Source organism: Heterodontus francisci, chromosome 3, assembly GCF_036365525.1.
Source record: "Heterodontus francisci isolate sHetFra1 chromosome 3, sHetFra1.hap1, whole genome shotgun sequence".
Classification (NCBI taxonomy): Eukaryota; Metazoa; Chordata; class Chondrichthyes; order Heterodontiformes; family Heterodontidae; genus Heterodontus; species Heterodontus francisci.
Window position 1 is genome coordinate 129,601,946 of NC_090373.1, and position 22,535 is coordinate 129,624,480.

Below are 22,535 nucleotides of genomic sequence, written 5' to 3' on the forward strand. Positions count from 1 at the left end.
CTCATCACACTTTGAAGTTGACCAATTATCTTGTGTGCTTTGACAGAAAACGTCAGTGCTAACTAATCACTTGCACAAGACGAACTCTAATTTCCAACACTTATGAGAATGTTGCGGGGGGTACTGAGAAAAGCAGACCGTTTCTTCCCTTGTTTTAATTGTTATGTTGAATTTTGAAGTAAGTAAAGCCATTTTGAGACGAATGGATAGGTAAATCGGGATAGTTGGTGTAAGTTCGGAACATTGGAGATCGAAGGGTGAGGTGAATGCCATGGAAGGGAAGACAGTATCCCGTGGTTGAGTGAGCAGTTCAAAGCAAAAGGATTGAAGGTAGTGAGGGGGTGGAGGAATAGGTAATGGGAAGGTGGAGATGCAAGGGGTGTGATGGGAATTATTGCGACCAGGTGAGAGAGGTCTAGAGTTCCCTTTCAGCCTTCACTTGGTCTTACTGTAACAAGGTTTAATTTTAAACAGTGTTTTTAGCTCCCCCTTGGTGAATCCTTGTTCACCACTTTCCAATTATAAGGCATAGAAACCAGCACAACAGGTTTTCTCAAGTTTAAAGAAGAAAAGTAAAATTTATTAAACTTAAACTGTAATTTGGTTAATGCCTACGGTTAAACAATGTTCCTATACTAGCATGCATACGCGATACACACATGCAGATAGAGATGAAAAGAGCAGAAGAAAAATAAAGTGGAAAGGTTTGAGGCAATATCTGAAGAGTTGTTACGGTTCTTCGAGCTCACTGAGAGTCCCTGATTGTAGATAGATCTTGCTTTTCGTTGGGGCCCAGTATTCTTCTTAAACCTTGTTCACTGTAGGAGACTTTTCTCTCTTGGGGTTCTTGTGTCTTCAGTAGGTTTTGGAGTTCCGTGTGAAAGAGATGGGAGCATACAGGCAGGAGAGGAGGTCTGCTTAATTCCAGGAGCATTCTGCTTTCTCTGTAGGCTCTCAGTTCAAACTGTACAATTCAGGGGAAAAGAACCCTGACTGCCAAGCAGGTTAGTCATGTGACTAACTGGTTTGACCATGTCTGTTTGTGGATTGTATTGGAGCGGGGGGGATAGCACCTTTGTTCCCAAATGCTGTCTGTTAGTATGCTAAAATGTCTTTCCAGCCAAGGGCCTGGCAACCCCTTGTCACAGGCCTTCTCTTCCCAGCAACAATTTGAAATTTAATGTCCATGTAGCGAAATTAATGTGCCTCGTTCTTGGCAGGTGGGAGCCTGCGTGATGGGAACAGAGAGGTGAGATTAGTGAATAATTGGAAGAGAGGATGGAAAAGATGCCATTAAGCCAGATTTTTTTTTCCCCACAACCCACACCAGAAATACAGCATTTAACCATTGATGGCTTCCCTGTCGACCACACTATTGTCATATTATCCACCGCCTCTCAGCCAAAGAGAGAGACAGGGAAGATTACAGAGGTATAAGTAGTTGCTCTGCAATCCACTCTGAAAGCAACAGAGACAAATAAGGAAGAGGCCGTATTCTTCAGCTTACTGTACATTTGCCACGGGAGATCAAATAATCGAATGAAATCTTTCATATGGCATGAATTTTGTGTCCATTTCACAAGTTGTTTCCTGTGCTAAATTTGCAGGTTACAATGCTGTTCTTTGTTTTTCATGTGAATCTTTATTGTCATCGTTATACCTGTTGATTTAGAGCAATTTCACTTTTTGTTCGTTCTATTTCGCCATTTTCTCTGCTAACTGCAGGAGTAAGCAATGAGAGTGCTGTGAGGCTATCTTGCCTGGTTTCTGTCTTGTTTATAATGTTTTTTGTAGTGAATGGAGTACATTTTTAAGATGTGATGGCTTCCTGAAGTATATTTTAACTGAACTTTGAAAAAAAAATAGCACTTTTTTCAACTATTCTGTTTTAGTACATAAGCATGCTTGATTTAATTTCCACCTCTTCCTCGTATTCTTCTAGGCGAAGAGGATTTATTTGAAATTTTGTTTCAGCAGCTTGACCAGCTACTGAAAAGGTGGCCTGAAATTTGGACATTCTGATTCTTCTTTCAAAGTAAAGTATGGCAAATGCTGTAAACACTCGGCAGGTCAGGCATCATCTGTAGAGACAGTAACAGAATTGACATTTTGAAAGGTCATTAACCCAAAATGTTAACACACTTTCTCTCTCCAAATGCAGTCTGAGCTGAGTGTTTCCAGTATTTGTGGTTGGGGGGGGGGGGGGGGTGGGTAGTGTCCAGTTTTTATTTTGTTTCCTGCTTCATGCAGAGTATTTTATTTTGCTTTAGGCCTCCTTGCAATAGCTTAGCTCAAGTGGGGAACTTCTCTTGGGAAATTAGATAAAATCTGATGTTCATGAAAAGTGAACTAGAGTGCTATGAAGGAAAATACAAGAATCTTCCTGTAAGAGTCATGTAACTATGTCTGTCTAACAATCTTTGATGAAGCTAAGGAAAATGATCTTAGAATGTGTTTTTGGCAAGAAGTGCATGTAGCAAAAATTTATATTAAAATGAAGGTAAGCTAATTCTGAAAATGGTGTAATGTTTGAAAGTAATTTTGAAAGATTAATAACCTTTTCTGGAATGTGATTTTACCTGTATAATGAATTACATATGAACAGAAGAAATAGCAGGAGTAGACCATACAGCTGTTTGAGCCTGCTCTGCCATTCAATACAATTACGGCTGATCCTTAACTCCCCTTTCCTCCCCACTCCTCATATCCCTTGTTTCCCTGACACCAAAAATCTGTCTGTCTCAGCCTTAAATATGTTCAGTGGAGTATTCACAACCATCTGGGTTAGAGAATTCCAAAGATTCACAACCTATGAATGAAGGAATTTCTCCTCTGCTCTGTCCTAAATGATTGGCCTCTTATGACTGTGCCCCCGTGTTCTAGATTTCCCAGTCAGGGGAACAACCTCTCCATTTACCCTATAAAGCCCCTTCAGAATCTTGTATGTTTCAATGAGATCATCTCTCATCCTTTTGTACTCCAGAGAGTATAGACCCAATTTACTCAGCCTCTCATAATAGGACAACCCTCTCATCCTAAGAACCAATCTAGTGAACCTTTGCTGTAGCATAGAAGCAAGCTTTCTGCTCTAAACTTGCCAAAAGAATATAATACAACTGTTTATTCACTGAGTCTATCTAACTACTTGGAATCTCAAGTTTGATTCTCCAGGCACCAATGCATCTTGGGCACCAATTCTGTCTGGAACCAGTCTTCCCCATCAGTTGGGGAACAAGCTGCAGAAAGAATAGACTGTGCTTCTGTCTACCTCTGATCAAATCAACAGTATATTCCACATTTTCTCATACAGTGTGGGAAAAGTTGTTGGGGTCCTCTGGGGTTTCCACAACTATCCCAACATTGATCAATTCAGGCATTCTTCAGTTTGAAGGTTCTGTAAGTTCTGATAACCATCTAACCCCTGTTTCACAAAAGTTTCAGAAGCAGGCACCTGAGGCTGAGCACTAGTTTAGATCCTGATCTGAGCATTTGGGCAGTAGGAGGAAGTCTACTAAACTGTCAACAGTTTTCTCACTCCACTGGCCAATGCTCTGAGGAAAAAAAAGGATAACAGGAAAAGAAAAATGACCTGCACACTCAACCTTTTCTGCTTCCTAACCTTCACTTTGCCAAGCACACCTTCAGGTTGGGCTTATTTCTTTGAATGGATCTCAGTGTTATGCTGTTTGAATTGGCAGTTTAGCATCAATGTTCCCACTTAAAGAAAAAAGTTCCTTTCCCTGACCGATACTCATGAATCCTGGGGATATGGTTGTAACTATATGATCTCTGGCATATAGATGGTTTCAGGTTTTAAATATACTGTAGTTTATCTGCCCAGACTATTCCATCAAGAATAATGCAGAAAATAGTAGAAATATGTAGCGGGTTCATCAGCATTTAAATATTAATATTTCACGGCTCGGCCTAAGTTTTAGACTAGGCCACAGTGCCTAAGGAGTTAAAAAATCAGCGAATTTAGAATCACATTTCAAATCTAGCTCCGTATATTCCCAACATTGAACTGTCTCTGTTGTAGAATGCTCATGCTGTTGTCAAACCTAGGGCCATCAATCCATATAATGTTTGCTCTATTAAGTGCAAGCCTTAATTTGTCACATCAACATACTTGGAAGTCTTGTAAGAAATTGTTCTAGATAAGGTGTGTATGTATCTGTTTAAATTATTTTCTGTTAAAATTCAAAAACTTGAATGAGGTTACCTTTTACCTTCTAGTTTCAAGCCTTTTAGGATCTTTAAGAGAATAAATAAAACTTTCAAGTGTGTGTTTTCATTGGATTGAAAGCATGAAGTTTATTTTGTGATATGGTTTTATGGAGAAAGTAAAATAAAGCATGAAAATGTAGTGTCTTGCCATTTTCCAGGCAAATGATTGCAGATGGTTGTGCTTAGTTGACACGAGTGCCATGTGTAGCTGGCTGGTGAATTACCAATGAATGTATCATGGATGTGTTGTTCTGTTACTCCTTAGGCTCCTAGCAGTCTTCTGGAAGCCCTTGAACAACATTTGAATACACTGGAAGGGAAGAAAAATGCAGCTGGCAGTAGGTAGGGTAGTTGCTATTTAGATTTTGTATTTTCATAAAATAAGTTCTTAATTTTATATTTGGCTTATGTTTACTACTTACAGCTACATTATGACACTTCGTACATGCAGTTATTCCCTTAGTGGTATTGTAAAATAATTGAGATGCTCATGTAAAACTATTTATTGGCAGTAACAGTGTATGTCACTTTGGGAAATCATTTTAGTGGTATGAGAAATTATTTAAATATCAGCATTTGTATTGCAATGCTAGGAAAACATTTTGCCATCTGTTGACCAAATATGTTCCATAAGTGACATGTGATTTGTTAGTATTGCACAATTAACAAATTTATCTACACATAGTAATAACCAATCAAAACACACTCCTATCTCTGCAAATTGGTGTTTTAAAACTAACCTTCAGATGACTCCACAAATCTGCAATGAGAAATTCACACCTTTTTTCTGCAAGTCTACACACTAATCTTAGATTTTTCCAGGGAATCTACTTTATTTAGTGCCTGAACACACAGCTGTAAAGTAAGTGTGTGTATTTCGGGGAGAAAAGGATCATGGTTTAGTTGCAGGAAAGATTTGGTGGTATTTTGTTTTTTGGAAGGGAATTGGAGAATACCAGTTATTATATTCAGCCTGGTTTTTGACAATATAAAACTAGAGAATGATTACAAGGCAGTTAACCCCAACAACAAAAATCTGTTAACTTGCTCCATTTAAATTGCATATGTGTATTCATTAATTTTATGATGTAGATTGTGGAGTTGATGGGCAGATTTGTTTTAGTTTCCTTTTTTTGGCATTGTTGGGCGGTGGTGGAGGGATTCAAGCTAAATTACTCAGTGCAGCTGATGCACATTGACATCTGCACTGTAGAGTTGATTGCCAGAATCGGTAGAAGATAATCAAAAAGAGAAAGTAGCTGGTGTATATTGTATCTATCTTGTGCATAGTGCAAATAATTTTAACTTGGAGAGGGTACACAGATTTACTAGAATGGTACCATGAATGAGCAGCTTCAGTTATGTGGAGACACTGGAGAAACTACTCCTTTAGAGTAGGGGAGGTTGTGAGGAGATTTGATGGATTTGTATAAAGTAAGTAAGGAAAAACTTTCCAGTGGCAAAAGGGTCAGTAACCTGAGGTCACAGGTTTAAGGCGACTGGCAAAAGACCAGAGGTGACATGAGAACTCACTTTTTTTTAAAAAGTGAGTTATTGTGATGTGAATACAGTGCTTGAAAGGGTGGTGGAAGCAGATTCAGTCGTAACATTCAAAAGAGAATTGGATAAGTACTTGAAGGAGGAAAAAAATTTACAGGGCTATGGAAAAAGAGCAGGGAAGTAAAATTAATTGGGTAGCTCTACTGAAGAGCCAGCACAGGTGCAGTGGACTGAATAACCTCTTTCTGTGCTGTTCTGTGATTTTACGAAAGTACTTGTTAAAAGCTTAAGCAGTTAGCATTATTTGAACACTTTTTTTAACAAAAGATAGATATATTATGACTGGATGAGGAAGGGGTCTCATGCTACCCTGTTGCTGCTTTCCTGGTTTGGCCGTAACAGGATTTAACTTTTAAAACCGTGTTTTAGCTTAACCTCTCTGAGTCCTTGCTCACTGCTCTCTAATTGTAATTGTAAATGAACCAACCAGTCAGGCTTTCTTAGGTTCAAACAAGAAAGATGTAAGTTTATTAGTCTTACCACCTTAAGTCGGTTAAAATTATGCAACCACGCGAGCATGTATACGAGATAAATGCACACACAGATACAGAGGAGGCGAAAGACTTAAAGGGAGAGGCTTAAGTAGGGTTGACAATATTCGAATTCAGTTACTGCCTTTCGGTTTGGATATAAAGTCCTTGATTGGAGTTGAGGTCTTGCAGTTCTGACTGGGGCCCAATGTACACTTTCAAACTTGTTTCTCTGGTACCAGAAGGCTGAAGAGGTCCTCCGTCTTGAGGCTTGAGCTGCTTCTGTGGGTCCTGGGACTTTGCTTGAGAGAGAGACCGAGAGAGGGGGACCTTCCTTCTCTGTGGTCTTCAAATTGCAATCTGCCCCAAACCTTTCTGTGAGGCACAATTCAAACAGTTCCCAGTCTGGCCAGCAGGTAAGTCATGTCACCAGCTCTTTTTGTTTGAAGAAGCATCTTCTGGGGAGGATTGTTAATTTCTAAAGTTCTCCAGTCACACTCAGTGGAGGTTTGTCTCTTAAAAAGTCAATGGGTCTCGATGTCTTTTGATCACTATTGACAAAACCCATTTCGCTAATTTGAATCTGGGAGCACTCCCATTGTCTGTCTGTGCAGCTGACTCTCAGAATGCAAATGTACAATCAGGTTTTCAGCCATTCTGTTAAACAAGTTATGTTCACTGTCCAGTAAAAAGTTCAATTAGTGTTCCATATGACGAAGTTAATGTTTCCATTTGGCCGGTGTGGTTTCCATCGCTATAAACGACTGAGGCTGTGGGAATACACCCTCAAGCACTATTGATTTGTCATGGGACTGGTCAAAATTCCCCTGTTTTATGAATACTACAAAACTTTTTTAAGGAAAAAACAGTGAAAGTAACAGTAATGCTACTGAAGCACTAATTTGTTACTTTACAGACGAGAAAGATACATAGGTGAGTCCTATTACAATTAGTTCCTTATCAAAATCCTATTGGTTGAAAGCTTTGTTGCTTCCCTGGTGGAGAAATGAAAAATTGGACAGAATTATCATTAGTAGGGTCACTGCAATGCACCTTGGTTTTCGAAAGGGAATAGAGATTTTGGATTTAAAATCCATAAGGAGCAAAGAGAGTCGCATGTTGCTGATTGGAAAGTAGCTACTTATTTTCTTTTTAAATTCTAAGTTGTGGACATCTAGCTAAATAATAGCAATGTATTCCTGTTGTTTTCTTGACTTGCCAAACATAAGTGAAGGTGGACATATGTTACTGACAATTTTTGTTCTGGAGCCACAAAACTAAAATAGATTTGAATTTGTATAATGTTTGTATTACCAAGCAATGTCAGAACTGGCAACTTAAATTATCCAATTGCTATCTTTAAATGTTTTTAATCTAGTAGTTAAGAAATTGTGCAATTTAAAAAAAAAATTCCAATTCATGCACTTGTACAAATTGTACAAAAGTGGTACCTTTGTGATTATGTAAGTGTCACTGGGAATCAATTATTTACTCCTTTCTCTTTTTCAAAAAAGTAAGCTTTCAAATTTAAAGCAAATTTTAAAACTTTTTTTTCCTGCTGCCTTGGAAACTTAGTGACGGGTAAGTTTTTAACAAATATATTTACACTAGAGTCTTAAAAACATGGAAAGGATGTTTGTGCCTATGGTAACAGTGGTGGAGATGGTCATTAAATCTGAGGTAAACTGAAACCACTAGCTTTCTTTCTCGGCTTACTCCATTTCCTCTCCCTCAAAAGATTGGAGTAAATTAAGTTTTTAAAAAGTAAATCTGCTATTGCTTACCAGCTTTGCTTGCCTACTGAGCTGGATTTAATTCAACAATGGAGCAGCTAAACCTTTTGGAATTACTGCAATAACTGGTTCAGTGCCATAGGTGAGAATAGGAAACGAGAACAGAGCCAACCACAGGACTATCAGGATTTTGAATTGTTGGTGCTGTTCACTCACACACTTTAAGCAGCTTTTGGCTTGGGCTGGTTATACTGGTTAGCACTAAACTGTTGAAAAACATTAAGGCACTGCTCAGCTGTATATTTCATTCTCCCTCGGGAATTGAAAATCTGTGATTTGGATGCTGCTGAATTGAAGGTACAAATAATACTTTTGAGATAACTAAACTAATTTTAATATATTCTGTAGACTGAACGATGGGCGCACTTTAAAATTTGCAATATGGTTTAATTTTTCAATTTCAACACTTGACGTTGATCATCAGTCAGTCAGCCTTTCAGAATTGGGAATTGGCCTTGTCAGTAAATTGTACTGCTTAATTTTCTGCAGTTTCCCATTCTCGGGAGTTGGAGAAATGCACTTGGTCATTACTTGATTAAGTAGCTGTCAAAACATATAGAGACACAAAATGTGTATTATTGCAGTCAGATGCTAATTTGACGAGGTTTACCACAGTTCAGGCACAGAGCATAACCACAGACTGCAACATTAACTAAATACACTAAACGAGTGGGATGTTTTGAAATTTACTGAGAGGAGGAATTCAGTGCAGGGGGAAGGAGGTGCTGCTTTTTGCATTTAAAACTTTTGTAAGCTTGAAGCAGTAATTAGAGCCACGGGTTTAGCAGCTTGTGAGAGCCAGCAGCAGCAGAGCGTATCTGGAGAAGCAGAGTGGCAGACAAACGGAAAAACTATAAATGACGTCGTAATAGAGTGTGGAATGGCTAAGTTACAGATGAGTATTAATTTTTTTGTTTAGTGTTTGTTGTCTTTTATTTCGAGGCTTGAATTCATGTGTCGGTGTTAGCTAAATAGTTAACTAGCCATAAAATTAAAAAGAACCTATAAATAAATATAGACTAAGGTATGGTGGAGCAGGTTGTGTCTGGACTGCAGTACATGGGAGTTTGTGGACAGTAAGACTCCCAAGTGAACACCTCTGCAGTAGACATCTCCTCAAATATCTCTGGCTCAGAGTCATTGAGCTGGATGTGAGTTGGAGGCACTCTGACATGCATGGGTTGGGGAGGAGTATTCAGACAGTTGGCTCTTGGCCTTAGTCATACCTTGTAGAGAGGTACAAGATCAGTATAGGGTTGGTGTGACCAAGAGTGTATCAAGTAATAGGAGCAGGAGTAGGCATTCTGGCTCTTTTGAGACTGCTCTGCCACTGAGGAAGATCGTGGCTTTTTTTATTCGGTCATGGGATGTGGGCTTCGCTGGCTAGGCCAGCATTTATTGTCCATCCCTAATTGCCCTTGAGAAGGAGATGGTGAGCCACTGCCTTCTTGAACCACTGCAGTCCTTGGGGACTATTAGGAAGGGAGTTCCAGGATTTTGACCCAGCGACAGTAAAGGAATGATGATATAGTTCCAAGTCAGGATGATGTGTGACCTTGGAGGGGAACTTGCAGGTGGTGTTCCCATGCATCTGCTGCCCATGTCTTTCTAGGTGGTGCAGGTCTCTGGTTTGGAAGGTGCTGCAGAAGGAGTTTTAGTGAGTTGCTGCAGTGCATCTGGTAGATGGTACACACTGCTGCTACTGTGCAATCGGTGGTGGAGGGAATGAATGTTTGTTTGTGGGTGGGGTGCCTATCAAGTGGACTGCTTTGTACTGGATGATGTCGAGCTTCTTGAGTGTTGTTGGAGCTGCACCCATCCAGGCAAGTGGAGAGTATTCGATCACACTCCTAACTTGTGCCTTGTAAATGGTGGACAGGCACTGGAGAGTGAGGAGGCGAGTTACATGCCACAGAATTACTAGCCTCTGACATACTCTTGCAGCCACAACATTTATGTAGCTGGTCCAGTTCAGTTTCTCATCAATGGTAACCCCCCCCCAGGATGATGTTAGTGGCGGATTCAACAATGGTAATGTCATTAAACATCAAGGGGAGATGGTGAGATTCTCTCTCTCTTGTTTGAGATGGTCATTGCCCGCCACTTGTGTGGCGCGGATGTTACGCCACTTATCACCTCAAGCCTGGATGTTGTCCAGGTCATCCTGCACGTGGACACGGACTGCTTCAGTATCTGAGGAGCTGCGAATGGGGCTGAACATTGTGCTGATTTGTCCTCCACCTTCTCTCGCTATCCCCATATCCTTGATTCTCTTAGTATCCAAAAATCTATCAATCTGTGTCTTATATCCTGAACAACTGAGCATGCATAGCTCTCTGGGTAGAGAATTCCAAAGATTCACAAACCTTTGAGTGAAGGGATTTCTCCTCATCTCAGTCTTAAATTGCCAGCCCTTTATCCTGACAGTGTAACATGCAGTTCTAGACTTGTTAGCCAGGGGAAACATGCCTCCAGCATTTACCCTGTCAAGCTCTTTAAGAATTTTGTATGCTTCAATGAGAGTAAGGGGAACCCAGGTGTGAGAGAGAATGACAATCCGCAGAAACTGATCCTATCCAACAGGTACAATATATTAGCGATCTGTGACGATAAGGATGAAAACTGTTGGATGGACGTTCAGAATGTTGACCATAGAACCTTGGAGCAGGAGGCTGTCCAAAGTTAGGAAGAGTGTAATGTTGTAGGGGATTCAATCATGCGGAGGACAGATAGCATCCCTTGTAAGCATGATGGAGAGTCCCACATGGTACATTACCTACCTGGTAGGGACAACTCGCACTGATTTGAAAGGATGTTGGAGGGGGAGGGTCCAGTTTTTGTGGCCAGCAACATAGGAAAGAGTAGGCAAGAGGTCCTGTTCAGAGAGTACTGGGAGGTAGGAGATAAAATATTATTACTTGAGCCATGTACAAGTTGGGATAAGTATAAGCAGATTAGGGAGGTGAGCATGTGCCTGAAGGAGTGCTTTGGGAAAGAGGGCTTCAACTTCATGGACACTGGCACTAGTACTGGGACAGGGAAGAAGTGTTCCATTGCAATGGGCTCCACCTAAATGGGATTGGGAGTAGGGTCCTGGTAGAAAGGAAAAACAGGATGGTCATAAGGGCTTTAAACTTGTAAATTGGGGTAGGGGGGTTCAGGTGGAAAAAGTAATATAGATAATTCTAACACAAATTTTTTTTTAAAAAAGAGAGTAATGGTCAGAAATTGTATTAGGCACGACAGATAAAGGAAAAAACTAAAAGATGTAAAGATTTAAATCGAGAGAGTGAAATAAGAGATGTGTGAGAAAAACATTGGAGCAGAGGCCAGATTAGGGTGTGTGGCCTAAAGTGTTTATACAGATGCACAGAATATAAGGGGCAAATTGAATGAATTGCAGGTGCAAATTCAACTTGGAGGATATGACATCATTGAGATATGGCTGCAAGATCACAGGACTGGGAACTAAATATACCAGGTTATGAGGATTACAGGAGGGATAGAGAATATGATAGAGGGGGGTGGACTTAAGAAGCTCGACACCATCCAAGACAAAGCAGCCCTCTTGATTGGCATCCCATCCACCCCCTTCAACATTTTACTCCCTCCATCACTGGCACACAGTGGCAGCAGTGTGTACCATCTACAAGATGTACTGCAGCAACTCGCCAAGGCTCCATCAACAGCACCTTCCATACCTCGAAGAACAGGAGCAGCAGGCACATGGGAATACAACTGTCTGCACGTTCCCCTCCAAAGTCTCTCACCACCTTGACTTGGAAATATATCTCTCTTCCTTCACTATTGCTGGATCATATTCCTAGAACTCCCTCCCTAACAACGCTGTGGCTGTACCGACACCACAAAGACAGTAACGGTTCAAGAAGGCGTCTCACCACCAATTTCTGAAGGACAAATAGAGATGGGCACTAAATGCTGGCCTTGCCAGTGATGCCCACATCCCATGAACAAATAAAAAAAAAAACGTGCATCACCAGTGATGAACATGAAATTACTTCCAAAAAGAGAGGTAAACAGGCAGTTGCGACTTTATGGGTAGAATTAAAAATAGATAAGAATAAGACTGAAGTGTGAGTTGTGTGTCAACCTGGTAGGAGCTGTGTAGTGGCAGAATCCATTAATGCAGAGGTTAAAGAAACATGTAGTAAAGGCAGAGAGGTTTTAATGGGAGAATTTAACCAGTAGTTTGGGTTAAGCAGATGAGCTCATGTCAGGAAGGTAGTGAATTTCTTGTTCAGGATAGTTTCCTGCAGCAATTTTTCAGAGACCCAGCAAGTGGCAGGGCATATTAGATTTAATAACTAAATCTGACTCATTGCTCATTAACAGCCTAATGGTGCATGCGCATTTATCTAATAGTGACTAAATATGATTGAGTTCAATGTTGTGTTGGAAAGGGAGAAAAACAAAACTGCTCAGATTCGAGATTTATAGGTAAAGTAGGCTTCAGCAGGATGTGAGACTGTCCACAATAAACTGGTCAAATCTGTTAATGGTTAAAATGACTATCAGTGGGAGGTGCTCAAAAATAATTTAAAGTACCATGGGACCAGTTTATGTCCCCAAGGGGCAAAGGTCCGAGTTGCAAAAATAAAAACTGTGGATGATTAAAGAGGTTAGGGACAAAATAAAACTCAAAGAAAAAGCATTCAAGAATGCAATAAGTAGCGCAAATTCTGGCAATGAGGAGAGATGCAAAGAACAGCGAAAAGGTGATGAAACAAATTAGAGCTACAAAAATGAAGTATGCAAAGAAACTCGCAAGGGATGTAAAAATAAACATGCAAACTTTTACAGTTGTATCAGGAAAAAGAGGGTGGTTAAGAGCAGTGTGAACCCCTTGAAAACAGATAATGGTGAGCTAAATGAAAATAACAATGACAAGCATGTTAAATAATTACTTTGTGTCAGTATTTTCAGAAGAGCATAGCACTCACCAATCATCATCATCTTTGGCCTCCTTGTCTCGAGAGACAATGGGTAAGCGCCTGGAGGTGGTCAGTGGTTTGTGAAGCGGCGCCTAGAGTGGCTATAAAGGCCAATTCTAGAGTGACAGACTCTTCCACAGGTGCTGCAGATAAAATTGGTTGTCGGGGCTGTTACACAGTTGACTCTCCCCTTGCGCTTTTGTCTTTTTTTCTGCCAACTGCTAAGTCTCTCCGACTCTCCACTCTAGCCCCACCTTTATGGCTGCCTGCCAGCTCTGGCAATCACTGACAACTGACTCCCACGACTTGTGGTCAGTGTCACAGGACTTCATGTCGCATTTGCAGATGTCTTTAAAGCGGAGACATGGACTGCTGGTGGGTCTGATACCAGTGACGAGCTGTACAATGTATCCTTGGGGATCCTGCCATCTTCCATGCGGCTCACATGGCCAAGCCATCTCAAGCGCCACTGGCTCAGTAGGATGTATATGCTGGGGATGTTGGCCGCCTCAAGGACTTCTGTGTTGGAGATACGGTCCTGCCACCTGATGCCAAGGCCTCTCCGGAGGCAGCGAAGATGGAATGAATTGAAACGTCGCTCTTGGCTGACCTACGTTGTTCAGGCCTCGCGGCCGTAGAGCAAGGTACTGAGGACACGGGCTTGATACACTCGGACATTTGTGTTCTGTGTCAGTGTGCCATTTTCCCACACTCTGGCCAGTCTGGACATAGCAGTGGAAGCCTTTCCCATGCGCTTGTTGATTTCTGCATCGAGACACAGGTTACAGGTGATAGTTGAGCCTAGGTAGGTGAACTCTTGAACCACTTTCAGAGCGTGGTCTGGAGGCGCTGACATTGATGAGGCGCTGACATTGATGAGGCGCTGACATTGATGAGGCGCTGACATTGATGAGGCGCTGACATTGATGAGGCGCTGACATTGATGAGGCGCTGACATTGATGAGGCGCTGAATTTCTGACATCCTGTCCCATGATCGTTTTCTTGAGACTGATGGTTAAGCCAAATTCGTTGCAGGCTGCCCCAAACCTGTTGAGTCTCTGCAGACGCTCTTCTGTGTGGGATGCTAGTGCAGCATCATCAGCAAAGAAGAGTTCCCTGATGAGGACTTTCCGTACTTTGGTCTTCGCTCTTAGACGGGCAAGTTTGAACAACCTGCCACCTGATCTTGTGTGGAGGAAAATTCCTTCTTCTGAAGACTTGAACGCATGTGAGAGCAGCAGGGAGAAGATCCCAAACAGTGTAGGTGCGAGAACACAGCCCTGTTTCATGCCACTCAGGATAGGAAAGGGGTCTGATGAGGCGCCGCTATGCTGAATTGTGCCTTTCATATTGTCATGGAATGAGGTGATGATACTTAGTAGCTTTGGACATCCGATCTTTGCTAGTAGTCTGATGAGACCACGTCTGCTGATGAGACCATGTCTGTTGATGAGGTCAAAGGCTTTGGTGAGATCAATGAAAGCAACGTCGAGGGGCATCTGTTGCTCACGGCATTTCTCCTGTAGCTGGTGAAGGGAGAACAGCATGTCAATGGTAGATCTTTCCGCTCGAATGTGCACCAAAATTAACATGAGCAGAATAACCGTAACGTAGAAAATAATATCACTGAAGAGTGACAAATCTCCAAGGCTAGATTATTTTCATCCCAGAATTTTAAAGGAAGTAGGTGAAAACATTGCAGATGCCCTATCTATGATCTTCCCAAGTTCTCTCTTTGTGAACCATATCTTTTAGATCAGAAAATTATACAGATCACTCTGCTTTGTGAGAAAGGGGAAAGCCAGGGATTTAGTTTAGTCCAACATTTGCCAGGAAATTACCAGAGCTTATTGTTAAGGATAGTGACTGAACATGCTGAAAACTTTCAGATCGGAAAGAGCCAACGTGGATTTGTGAAGGGTAGATCATGCCTGACGAACCTGATTGATTTTTTTGAAGAGGTGGCTCAAGTAGTGGACAGGGGAATGTTTATGGATGTTGTTTGCATGGACTTCCAGAAGGCATTTTAAGTTTTTCATAAGAGACTACTCTGGCAGGATTTGACCAGTGGCGTCCTACAAGAATCTTTTCAGCTACAACTATTTACTGGGTTTTTTTGTTAACAACTTGGATGAATGGATAGAAAGCCACATAACCACGTTTGCTGATGATGCCAAGTTAAATGGCATTGTAAGCAGTGAAGATGGAAGCATAAAATTACAAAGATATTGAAAGGTAAAGTGGGCAAAACTGTGCCAAATGCATTTCAATATGGGCAATTGAGGTCATGCATTTTGGATCTAAAAAGGATAGATCAGAGTACTTTATAAATGGTGGAAAAACTAGAAATAGTGGGGATCCAAAGAGACTTGGGGGTTCATGTACATAGATCATCGTCAAGGACAGGTACAAAAAAGGCGAGTGGATTACTGGCCTTTATATCTAGAGGAATAGAAGTCATGCAGAAACCTTACAAAGCCTAGTTCGACCACATCTGGAGTACCATGAACATTGCTGGGTACCACAGCTCGAGACTGATATAGTGACCTTGCAATGAGTGCAGCATAGATTTCCCAGAGTGATGCATGAACTCCAAGGGTTAAGTGAAGAGGAGAGATTACACAAACTGGGGTTGCATTTCCTTGAATTTAGAAAGGTAGGGGATGATTTGATGGAAGTTTTCAAGCTGTTAAGAGGAACTTGGTCGGTAGAGACAAACTTTTGCCATTGGTTGAGGAATCTAGGACGAGGGAACACAGCCTTAAAAACTAGAGTTAACTTTCAGGAGTGAGATTCGGGAACATTTCTGCACATAAAAAGTGGTAGAAGCTTGGAACTCTTCTACAAATGGCAATTGATGCTAGGTCAGTTAATTTTAAATCTGAGATTAATAGATTTCTGTTAAGCAAAGGTATTAAGGGATATGGGGCAAAAGTGGGTACATGGAATTAGGTCACAGATGAGCCATGATCTCATTTAGTTGTGGAACAGGCTCAATGGCATGTTGCAGTGTAAGGCTAACGCAATCCTTCAGAAGAGTTTCACCCAGCAAAAAATTAAAGTTGTCAACATTTCTATTTGTTGCTGTTGGGTGAAATTAAAAGTGGAAAACATCTCCATAATTTCTATTAAGTTAGTAATTTACCAGAACTTAACTTGGAGAACTGGGTCGTAGTTATTGTGATTAATTCTTAAGGGGCGTTGATGGAAGAAGTGAAGGCCTTTCTAGAAATGTACTTGGTTGTACATAATGATCTGAAGAGGGATGAAATTGAACAGTTTAATTTGTCTTTCTCCACACACCCCTCCATTTTGGTTATCTGTTATAGAAAGTACCTGTAATAGGGAATTCAAATCTACTATTCTAATCCACAATCTCCCTCTTGGGAGAAATGAATGGCTGCAAGATGTCTGTTGTGAAAATTGCAATACAGATAATACCATTGTGGTGTTAATGGCACTTATTTGCTTAGTTTTAAACATGTTCTTTTCACAGGAAATATTGTAATTTGTCTATGTAAATATATCCTTAATTTAAAGCTACCGTGGCCTAGAAATGCAATTTAAAATTAATATAAACATTTAAAGCATATTCTGTTTCAAAGATTAAGAGGTATGCCGAATGGTGTACTTTGAAAATTGCAATAACTTCTCCTGTGCAATACTACTTGCTCTGATCAATCTCGGAATTAATTCAAATGAGCATTTTATGATGCATGAAATAGTTTTATGGGAAATGGCAGCTTTTATTCACTGTCTCTCAATTCTTAAACATATTAAAGAGCTTGTAGATTTTAATTGCAGGTGTATCTCTTTTGTCCTGTTGAACTTCTACTCCATGGTATATATCTTCTCTCTGTATAACAGGTTGAACATCTGTATCCTTTGTACATCTCTATTTCAAGGTTGAGCTCACTATCTTGGCATTTGAGTACAAATTCTTCTTCCTTTTCTAAACAGCCATGATTTTAAGTTTGTCTGGTAGTGAGCCGGCAAGTAACTGAATACACAGTGTTCTAATCCACAGTCATGGCGGCAAGAAATTGAATAAATGGTTTCCCATGTGGACAACAATTTGAAACAAATGATCACCTGTACTGTGCTTGTGTATCGCTTGGTGGTGGGTTGTGTAGAGGATTGGAAGTCATCTACAAGGCCTGAATCCAGGCAGATTGGGTGGGGTGTGGGTGCAAGGGAGGGATTTGGGGAGGAAAGTTGAAACCAGCACAAAAATATTAATTTTGCACTTTTAACAGATGTTAGATTTGAAAATGTCAGTATACACTTTTGTATTAGGGTTGAAATAACGAAGTTAAAATATACTGTAAATTGGTTGGAGAGAATAAATTTAATGCTGTAATGGGAAGACAATAGAATTGGTATTCTGGAAGAATGAAAATGAATAGGTTTTGTTGAAGTGCTTCAGCCTATCTTGTGATCAGCCCAAGTAAGTTTTTTTTTCTTTCTCCATCCCCATAGGAGTTAGACTGACATTAGACACTCGGCAGAGTAGAGGAATCAGAACTGGCTGACTAACTTTGTAGTGCTGCATAGTGATATCCCAGCTAGCAGTATCATTATGCAGTCCTATTTTACAAAATATTTGACTGGAGAATGTTATTTCACCCCATTCGTAGACATCTTTGCTCGCAGTGTCAAAAATGCTAACCGCGTACCAGTAATAATTGATCCCCGTGGTTATGTGGGCGATGATTGATTGTTATTTAAAAAATATTTGACAACATCTTCGACCTCTTTTTTTTTTTTTCTTTTTAGGACTACTGGAGCACCAACGCAGGGGAATATGGTAATTATTGAAATGTATTTTATAGAGGGTACAAAATGGGATGTTCAGTTTATTCCCCATGAGAAAACTTTGAAATGATGAAAGTCCTCCAATTGTGCACAATAAATGTTTGTTAGAGTCTGGTTACGTAATTTATATAACTTTTAAAATTACTTTTGTTCATGTATTTCTATTAAGGATGAAAAACAACATTTTCATCAGGCAGTTAAGTTACAGGAAATAATTTTTCCCTTTTCACTACCCAATAAAATAGTCAGACCTGTTGTGTGAGAACTGTTGCTAATAATCTCATAGATCATGTCCTAAATCAGTAACTATTGTTACCTGATGTTCAGCTCTCATTTTTTTTTTTTGTCCTCCAAGTAATAATGCAAAATTCAAAGTATAGCCGTGGAATTGCATTGTTTTGTAATAGGTTATATAAATGTAACAGCATGAAGTTCCAAGTAGCGATCCATAAGAGATGAAATAATGCTTAATATAAACAAAAAATGCTAGAAATACTCGGGTCAGGCAGCATTTTCTGTTTGTATTTCAGGTTTCTGGCATCTGCAGTATTTTGCCTTTTGAAGTAACATTTAATGATTTGTGACTTAACTGTTCATTATGCATTCAAGTGCTTTTTGGGAAGTTTTCTTGAAACGCCTCCCATAGCTTTTTGGTGACTTTTTTTTTAAAAAAAAACCTATTTAAAGCTTTTTAATCATTTTATTACCTGAAATTGTAAGAATGTGGTTTTATTGCAAATTCGCTCTTAAAATGTGGATTGCTAACACTTCATACTACTAGTCTGCACAGAAATTATGTTGAGTTGCAGAATAAGAGTTTGCATGAGTAACTGACATTTGGATGGTACTCTGTGTTGATCTTATTCTTTAAAACTCAGGGAAAATGTTTAATTTCATGAAATTGGAAAGCATCCAGCAATAGTGTTAACTATAAGTTCCAATGCTACTTGTGTTTCTATGTTAAGTTTGCATTTAAAATGCAGAGGATCACTGTGTGCATTGCTGCAACAAGGAAGAGATCCTAGCAAGGCTTTGAAGAAACTGAGTCCTCTAGGGCAATGCCATTCTACCATTTATCTTATGAGCAAAGTTTGGATGTAAGGAACTCTGTCGTTAATCTACTGTGAATATTCAGTCAAGGCTTCTAAAACTTTTGAAGTTAAATTTTCTTAAATCTCTCCTGCTCCATCCTGACCCCCACCACCCGCCCATCCCCCAATCAATGAGATGGACTGTTCAGTAAGTCCTCAGATTTGGCGCATTAGTGTGAATTGTCCTAGTCCATAATTTTTCCATTTTATTTAGATTTTTTGCAATCTATTTCTTTTCTTTATTTTTGTAATTAGCACAACACCCCAACTCTGAAGGCATTCCCTAGTGTTTTTGACATCATAAACGAAAAACACTCTGTCGCCAGAATTTTTGTTTTATTCGTTTGTTGGATGGGGGGCCCTGACTAGGCCAGCATTTATTGCCCATCCCTAATTGTCCTTGAACAGAGTGGCTTGCTAGGCCATTTCAGAGGGCATTTTAAGAGTCAACCACATTACTGTGGGTCTGGAGTCACATATAGTTCAGACCAGATAAGGACTGCAGATTGTCTTCCCTCAAGGACATTCGTGAACCAGATGGGTTTTTACAACAATCGATACTGGTTTTGTGGTCATCATAAAACTAGCTTTTTAATTAGACTTATTAATTGAATTCAAATTTCACCATCTGCCATGGTGCGATTCGAACCCATGTCCCCAAAGCATTAGCCTGAGCTCTGGATTACTAGTCCAGTGACCTGATTACACAGGATGGGTAATGCAATAAACTACAAGAAAAGTATATTTATCCTACTGAAAATCTTCGTCTAGTATCCCAACTAACTTAGACCAGTATCCTTTTTGAATGTTTCCGGAGTGTCTCTCTCTATCGGACTTCTTTGGCCTCCTTATCTCGAGAGACAATGGATAAGCGCCTGGAGGTGGTCAGTGGTTTGTGAAGCAGCACCTGGAAGGGCTATAAAAGGCCAATTCTAGAGTGACAGGCTCTTCCACAGGTGCTGCAGAAAAATTTGTTTGTCGGGGCTGTTACACAGTTGGCTCTCCCTTTGCGCCTCTTTTTTTTTCTGCCAACTAGTAAGTCTCTTCGACTCGCCACACTTTAGCCCCGCCTTTATGGCTGCCCTGGTAGATTATTCCAGATGTTTATCGCACTTCGTAAAGCTTTTCTGATACCTGATTTATACTTGTAACCTGTGATTCTACTAGTACATATTTAAAGAAATATTATGAATTTACTGTAATATTTTATATATTACAGAATTCTGTTAACTGTATTCTCTTCTAGGGTGTATTGTGTTTTATAATCTTGCTAATAATTCTTCCCCTTACATCTGGAAGCAAAATGGTTGGCTGAACTTCCAAAAGTCTCCTGCCTGGCCCCTCACACTGCCTTGCATAACTCCAACTTGTCAAAACCCTGCTGTCAATATCTTGACCTTTGCCAAGTCTAGCTCGACTAGTATTCCCATCTTCCCTGATCTCTCTTGCTCTCTCTCTTCCTCAGCCTTCCAAATAGTCATAATATGCAAATCCGTTTCCAGTCTCATGCTTCATCACTGCACCCTTCTCTCACCTTGTGTCAGGATCTCAGCTCACCAACAGTGCCTGTGTATCTCTTGTCCTACTGCTACATCTTTTGCAGCAGAGCTTTCAGCCATTTTAGGCTGTAATTCATTTCTCCCCAAGCCTTACTGCCTGCCCCCACCTTCAAACCGCTTCAAAATCTCTGACTGCCACCTAACCTAACTCTCTCCTATCATTATTGCTCAGTATCTATTTTATGCCCTTTTAAGCACTGTAGAATGTTTTTCTACATTTAAAGGCACTATATAAACGCAGTTTTATTGGTGCACTTTCTGTAGTGTTGGCACATTTCCTTCAAAGCATGGCAACCAGAACTGCCTACAGTACTCCCAAGTATTGTCTGGCCAGTGCAATTTATGCAGCTCGACATATGTTCAGTAAATTTACATTCCATCTTCGGGCTTTATGTTTATTTTATTAACTTCAGTTGGTTTGCCACATTGATAGCAATAAATCCCTATTACTCGCTCATCCCATTGAGTCTCCCCTTGCTAATTCTATTCTATTTATTATCTACTTATTGCACATTACTTCACCAAATTTGCCTTCGCATACACTTATCAGTAATGAGCATCATTTTTCATCTGTCTATATTTGCATTAATGACTCAGATTATCACCTGTATTCTATTGAAGCCTTTTTGTCACTTGCTTTTAAAGCCAAAGAGCCTTAATTTATCTATTTGCTCTTAATGCAATCCTTTGACATTAAAAACTAGTCTTGTAGCTCTTCTCTGCATCACTTCAATAACACTTTCCTTGGTGACCGAAGGAACACAGTACTCAAAGTACTGTTTGACCAGTTTTAACATGATATCACACAACTTTGTGTTCAACTATCCCAGCAATACATTTCAGTATAATGCTCAATCGAGCATGCTGCACTAGAAACTGGCGATATGTAGTTCTGCGTCACTGGCTTCTCGGTGAGCCCTGGATCTCAACCTTACAGTTCTGACAAGTTAGTGAATGTGGACCAAACAATACTTTACAAAGAAGGAGATATTTGGGAGAATCCAGTATTTTCAGCCATGCAGCAAGATATGCTTCTCCTTGAGAGAAGTGGACTAACCAGTAGTATATAAGCCAACTTTAATGTATGTTCTATCATTTAAACGTATCGGATTTAGATGTTATATTGGAGCTGACAGTGATTCTGATATCGGACCACTGCATTCCTCAAATCAAGAGAGCAGTGCTTTCAGGAGCTGAATTTGGTGCTAGTAATGCTGTTGGCAAATAGATTTTAATTCTTTCAACTTTATGAAACTTGTACAGCAGAGTTCCACTGAAGAAATCAGTACCAAATCTGCAGACATGTGTCGACACTCACTTGTGCTGGTTTCAGTACTCATTGTGCTGATATTGATGTATATTAACAGCTGCATATTTACTTAGTAGGATGTATTTTCAAGTGGTCTAGAGTAGTTGCTCATATTTCCTTGGTTCTCTATACCAATATGCTTGACTTATTTTTTTGAGAGACCCTGGATAGCATTTGCTTTATAATGTCAAGCACATAGGATTTTTTTGTTAATTTTAGTGTAATTTAATTCATATTCAAAAATCAGATTCTATATTTTTTTTTAAATTAAAATGCGTTCAGTTGCATAGCAACTCCAACACTGCTTTGAGGGTCAAAATGACCAATCTTTAATTTCCATTTCAACAATGGGTAGAAAAAATGGAAATTGTATCAGTTTGATATTTTATTCAAACTATTGCACTTAAACTACAACAGCTATGGGGATTTAATCTTTGAAATCTAAAAGCTGAATAATCAAATTAATATAACAGAGTATTTTCAACGTTTTCTATGCTTACTAGCCCTCTCTGAACATAAAAGCAATTGATTCACCTCATGATTTTGACTTAAATCCTACAGACCTCTGGCTATGTGCAGGAAAATATATCTGCAGTAATAAAAGAAATCCACAAAGTTTTTGTATAACTTGGTGCTTATTATAATATTATGTGTTGTATTGAAGAGAGGAAGTGGAGTAGTTTGGTTTAACATGACTCTGCTTGAGAAGGCAAATACATGATAGAATGTAAAGCAAATACCAGATCCTTCTTTGGAGA

At 39.9% G+C, this 22,535-nt stretch overlaps 1 protein-coding gene across 3 annotated transcripts in view; it reads left to right on the top strand.

Annotated features, from left to right (window-relative positions):
• The window catches only part of snap91a (synaptosome associated protein 91a), a 235,946-nt gene that overhangs the window by 131,853 nt on the left and 81,558 nt on the right, over positions 1–22,535 (top strand). For 2 of the 3 annotated variants that reach the window (XM_068026004.1, XM_068026005.1), the window contains exons 10-11: positions 4,493–4,569; positions 17,780–17,810. In XM_068026004.1, coding sequence (XP_067882105.1) covers positions 4,493–4,569; positions 17,780–17,810 — 108 coding nt within the window. Of the gene's footprint in view, positions 1–4,492; positions 4,570–10,715; positions 10,732–17,779; positions 17,811–22,535 lie in introns of all 3 variants that reach the window. The other variant, XM_068026003.1, reaches the window with a different exon arrangement.